The sequence below is a fragment of the Odocoileus virginianus genome, chromosome 3 (genome assembly GCF_023699985.2).
Source record: "Odocoileus virginianus isolate 20LAN1187 ecotype Illinois chromosome 3, Ovbor_1.2, whole genome shotgun sequence".
In the NCBI taxonomy this organism is placed as follows: domain Eukaryota; kingdom Metazoa; phylum Chordata; class Mammalia; order Artiodactyla; family Cervidae; genus Odocoileus; species Odocoileus virginianus.
Window position 1 is genome coordinate 15,923,670 of NC_069676.1, and position 6,000 is coordinate 15,929,669.

Below are 6,000 nucleotides of genomic sequence, written 5' to 3' on the forward strand. Positions count from 1 at the left end.
GGGCTGTAGCCCACCAGATTCCTCTGTCCATGGAATTCCCCCAGGCAAGAATAATGAAGTGGGTTGCCATTTCCTTCTCCAGGGAATCTTCCCAACCCAGGGATTGAACCTGTGTCTCCTGCATTGGCAGGCAGATTCTTTACCATCTGTACTCAGATTTTACCAATTCTTATGTTTGTGGTTTTGTTTTGTTTTGGTGTTCAGACTGTCCCCTTTTAGGCTAGCAGGCAGGGCTTGCACTTTTACCCATGAAGGAGTTATTGCCTCATTAATCTCTCATAAGCTCTTTCCCAAGAGACATTGGGTTAGTTCTGCTGTTGGGGAAACACATATTGTAATCCTGAATTGTCCCATGACATGGGACACCCTCCCACACACATCCACACTTATTCTCAGAGCTATGTAGACATAAATTCTCATGCAGCAGCCCACAGGAGCACATACACTTACACCCCAGAGCACAAACACAGAAGGGCTTGTTGGCTGCGGCTTCTGTATTCTGATAAACCTGATGCACACCCCACATACCGGCTGAGTAACCTTGGGGTGGGGGCTGGGGCATACTTACTCTCACATGCCTCAGTTTTCTCATCCACAAAATGGGAACAATAGCATTGCTGTGAGGAACCAGTATCTTGTAAGTGGTCCCCATGTGTTAGCATGGGTCTGGCCCCTCCCCCACTCTGCCCCCTTGATCCTTCCCTCCTCCGAGCCTCCTCTCCTGGAATGGAGGAATTTCCCATCAGCCCCCTGGGGCTCTGCTAGCTGAGTCAGGCTCTGATCTCCCTTCTTCCCTCCCTAGGACCAAAAATAAGGAGCTCCGGCATCTGATTGAGGTCTCCACGGTTATATGGGCTCTCGCCATTACTAGCTGGATCAGTGACCGCCTGTTTTGCAGTTTCTGGCAATGGATTAATTTCCCCTACCTGCACGGCATCTGGTGAGCATTTACCCTATGGTCTTGGGCTCTCGGGGCTTCTCTGGTGGCTCAGACAGTAAAGAATCCACCTGCAATGTGGAAGACCTGGGTTCAATCCCTGGGTCAGGAAGATTCCCTAGAGAAGGACTTGGCAACCCATTCCAGTGTTCTTGCCTGGAGAATTTCATAGCGGAGCCTGGCAGGCTACAATCCATGGCATTGCAGAGTCAGACATGACTGAGCAACTAACACTTTCACTTGGGTCCTAAAAGCAGAAAATCTCAGATGCCAGAGTTTGGAGCAGGAGCCTGGGGGAAGCGGGGACAGGCACAAATACTGGGATGTGTGTGTATGTCTTGGGGGTGTGTGGTCAGGAGATCCCTTTCGATGGCCAGGATCCAGGAGAGGTCAGGAGAGGTGGGGCTGGGGCCATCAAGCTGACTGCTGGGGCATCTTTTCCCCCTCTCCACTTTGTCACCCAGGCATGTACTCATCAGCTTCACCTTCCCCTATGGCATGGTCATCCTGGCTCTGGTGGATTCCACATACGAGATGCCGGACCAAACCATCAAAGTCCGCTACTGGCCTCGGGACACTTGGCCCGTGGGGCTGCCTTACGTGGAGCTGGGTGATGACCACAAGAGCTGCTGAGGTCTGCCAGGGCTTCTTGATCACCCAACACCTCCGTACCCACAGAGGACAGCGGCCTGAATTGGGATACTGAGAGACACTCGCAGTTCTGCCCTCCAGCTCCCTCTCCCCATCATCCTGGTCCTCCGCGCCCCCATACCGAGGCGGGGGTGGACTTCATCACCTCTCTGTGCTATGGTCTGATAACCCTGGAGCTCCCCTCCATGACCCGCCCCCATTCTCTTTCACTTCCTCTTCCAGGTTCACTGTTTCACACGACCTGGTGGGGCTGAATCACTGAAGTGCTGTGCTTCTGTGGCAGCCACTGGGAATGACCTCAGGCTGGGGCTTGGTCCCTGGGCATCTTATAAACAGTGGTGGTCCTGTAAGACTCTTCAGACCTGTCTTTGGCTGTGCAGTGTCACTGATACTTGGGAGGCAGCCTAGAGAATGGACATGTTTTCTGGTCACCTTGCACTCAAGCATGTGTGCTAGTGGTAAAGAACACACCTGCCTACGCAGGAGATATAAGACGCAAATTCTATCCCCTGCATCAGGAAGATCCCCTGGAGAAGGAAATGGCAACCCACTCCAGTATTCTTGCCTAGGAAATCCCATGGACAAGAGCAGCCTGGAAGGCTACAGTCTGTGGGGTCTCAAAGAGTTTGAACATGACTGAAGTGACTTCATGTGCATGCAGAGATCTCAGGGGTCCTCACGTGCTCACATGGACTTATGGGGCTGGTAGCGTTGGAGCCTCATGGAGGCCTGTACTGGGTGACATGGGTGCTGTCAGGGCATGGGCATCAGGTCAAGCGCTGCGGTGGCTGGTTGCTGTGTGCTGTGCTTAGTCGCTCAGCTGTGTCCCACTCTTCATGACATAATGGACTGTAATCCACCAGGCCCCTCTGTCCATGGGAATCTCCAGGTAAGGATACTGGAGTGGGTTGCCATGCCCTCCTCCAGGGGATCTTCCCAACCCAGGGACTGAACCCAGGTCTCCCACATTGCCGGTGGATTCTTTACCATCTGAGCGACCAGGGAAGCCCATGAATACTGGAGCAGGTAGCCTATCCCTTCTCCAGGGGATCTTCCCAACCCAGGAATTGAACTGAAGTCTCCTGCATTGCAGGCAGATTCTTTAGCAGTTGGTACCAGGGAGGCCTGTGGTGGCTGGTACAGGCTCTCAAAGTGAGAGGAGAGGGAGGAGGGTGGTTTCCATGATGGTTAAGAGCTCAGGGCTTGGAGTCAGGCAGATGCAAATTTGAATCTTGCTCCACCATTTCCTACTTGTATTTTCTGAGGGAAGTGATTTTTTTTCCCCCCTCTACCTCTGAAGTTCAAGGACATTGTCTGTAAAGCATTCCTTCCTTCCTTAGATTTATGCATAGATAAAACAGGAAAACATACATAAAGTGCTTAGAATGGGGTCTGGCAAACATCCACCCATCTACTCCATCTTTAATTTGTCTGTCCATTCATACATCCATCCATTCTTTTGAAGTCTCCATTGAACCATCCATCTATCTGTCCTTTAATTTACTCATCCAATAGTTCATTCATTCATTGTTTTACTCTTTTATTTGTTATCTGTCTTTTTATCTACCATTTATTTATTAATGTATCATCCATTCATTCAGCCATCTGTGCATCCATCTATTCATCCATCCATCCATATATTTATTACTCATCCTTCGATCGTCCATTATTCTTACATATATTCCTGTATCCAGCTGTTAACCATCCTTCATCCATCCATCCATCCATCTACTCATCCACTTCATGCATCCATATATTCATCTTTTCACCATTCATTAATCATTATTCTTCCATCCATCCATGTAGTCAACTGTTAACCATCCTTCATCCATCCATCCATCCATCCATATTCAGCCATCTTTTCACTTGTCCATCCAATTCATTCAATCACCCTTCCACTCATCTATTTCCCCACCTGTTCATTCCTCCCTTCCTTCAGTCATTCATTCATCTCTTCAACAACTGTATTCTGAATTCCTACTATATGTTTGACAGGAGTCCTCAGGTACAACAACTATATACTGAGTTCCTACTATATGTTTGACACCAATCCTCATATAAGACAGCAAAGACATGCAAAGTACCTGCCCTAATGAGGAGGCACACTTTAGATAAATATAAAAGAGGCAACTGCAGTCACAGATGGGTGCTGCGAAAAAGATAAAGCAGGGTGCTGTTCTCAAAGATCATGGGGAGGGGGAGCAGCCCTTTCATATGTGTGATCAGTTGGGAAGTGCACTTTGCAGCTGAGCCCTCAGTGAGGAGGGAGCCAGACGTACCTAGAGCTGGGCAAGACCATTCTGGGCAGAGGGAATCACAGGTGTCATAGAAAAGCATCCACTTCCTACTCCCCTTGTCTCTGTCTCTAAATGCATGACCATGATTTGTCCCCAGATTCTGGCTCCTGCTGACCACTCCATATAGCCTCCTCTTGGGGCATGGAGGCAGTGAGTAGGTAGGAAGGAGGACCAGGGAATCATCCAGTTTGTAATTCTATCTCACCGTGGGGCCTTGGCAAGCCCCCGTCTCCATCATGGAGGACTAATGGTGGCAAAGGACAAAATGTTCAGCTCTAGCTGGCTGGAATGACAAAATGATAATCAGCACTTATACTTTTGAAGTTAGAGACAGACTGCAGGTATGGCTGGATCTAGGCTTTACTGTTGGCTCAGACAGTAAAGAATCTGCCTGCAATGAGGGAGACCCAGGTTTGATCCCGGGGTCAGGAAGATTCCCCCAGAGAAGGGAATGGCAACCCACTCCAGTAATCTTGCCTGGAGAATCCCAAGGACAGAGGAGCCTGGCAGTGACAGTCCATGGGGACGCAAAGAGTGGGACATGCCTGAGTGACCAACACTTTCACTTTCAGGCTTCAAATAATGTCACTGTGGCTGAGCTTCTCTATCCTGGAGTACCTCATGGGTGGGAAGTGGCTGCAAGCAGCGCCAGGCTTATAGCCTTCCAAGATCAGAAGTATACACTGAAGCTCCAAGAACACATGAAAAGATGCTCAATATCATTAGTCTAGTAGGAAAATGCAAATAAAAAACATGAATACCATTTCACATCCACTCAGTTGGCCATACTTTTTTTTTTTTAAGCCAGGAGGTAAGTGCTGATGAGAACATGGAGAAATTGGAACCCTTGTGGGTTGCTTGTAGGAATGTAGAATCATACCACAGCAGTGGGAAAGAGTTTATCAGTTCCTTAACAAGTTAAACAGAGTCACCATGTGATCCAGCAATTCCACTGCTAGGCATATAGACCAAAGAACTGAAAACAGGTATTCAAAGAAATATTTGTACAGAAATGTTCATTGCAGCACCATTTTTTCTTTTTAAAAAATTAATTTTATTCAAGTATAGTTGATTTATAATGTTTTGTCAATTTCTGCTGTATAGCAATTAATTCAGTTATAGATATTATTTATATATATTATTCTCTTTTAAGAATTTAGCTGGGAGATAATTCCTTTACCATGTTGTATTGGTTTCTGCCGTACAGCAACTTGAATCAGTCATAAGTATGCATGTGTCCCCTCCCTTCTGAACCCTCCCACCCCAACCCTATCTCACTCCTCCAGGATGTTACAGTGCATCAAGTTTAGCCCCTGTGTTATGCAGAAGCTTGCCACCAGTTAGCTAGTTTACATATTGTAATGTATATGTTTCCACACTACTCTCTCAATTTGTCCCACCCTCTCCTTCCCCCACTGTGTCCACACGTCTGTTCTCTATGTCTGTGTCTCTATTTTGCCCTGCAAATGGGTTCATCAGTACCATCTTGCTAGATCCAATATACATGCATTAATATACAGTATGTATTTCTCCTTTTGACTTACTTCACACTGTATAACAGGCTCTAGGTTCACTCACCTCACTAGAACTGACTAAAATTCATCCCTTTTTATGGCTGAGTAATACTCCCTTGTATATATGTACCACAACTTTATCCATTCATCTGTTGATAGACCTCTGGGTCGCTTCCATGTTCTAGATATTGTAAATAGCATTACAGCACTATTGATAAGAGCCAAAAGGTGGAAATAACCAAAATGTTAATCAATGAATAAACAAAAGTGGTATATCCATACAATGGAATATCATTCTGCCTTAAAAAGGAATGAAGCACTGACACGTGATACAATATGGATGAAACTTGAAAATATTACACTCGGTGAAAAGCCAGACACCAATGGGCACATAGTCTATGATTTCATGTTGTGAAATGTCTAGAACAGATAAATCCACAAGGGAAAAAAGTCAATCAGATTAATGGTTGTCAGGGGCTGAGAGAGGGCATCCCAGGTGACACTCGTGGTAAAGAACCTGCCTGCTAATGCAGGAGACATGAGACTCAGATTCAATCCCTGGGTCGGGAAGATCCCCTAGAGGAAGGCATGGCAACCCACT

General features: G+C 46.9%; 1 protein-coding gene across 6 annotated transcripts in view; it reads left to right on the forward strand.

Moving 5' to 3' along the window:
* Positions 1 to 4,659, forward strand: part of ACER1 (alkaline ceramidase 1) — a 57,646-nt gene extending 52,987 nt beyond the window's left edge. For all 6 annotated transcript variants that reach the window (XM_020916781.2, XM_070464854.1, XM_070464855.1 and 3 more), the window contains 2 exons: positions 803 to 940; positions 1,402 to 4,659. In XM_020916781.2, coding sequence (XP_020772440.2) covers positions 803 to 940; positions 1,402 to 1,570 — 307 coding nt within the window. In that variant the 3' untranslated portion in view covers positions 1,571 to 4,659. The remainder of the gene's footprint in view (positions 1 to 802; positions 941 to 1,401) is intronic.
* Positions 4,660 to 6,000: the final 1,341 nt, after the last annotated feature.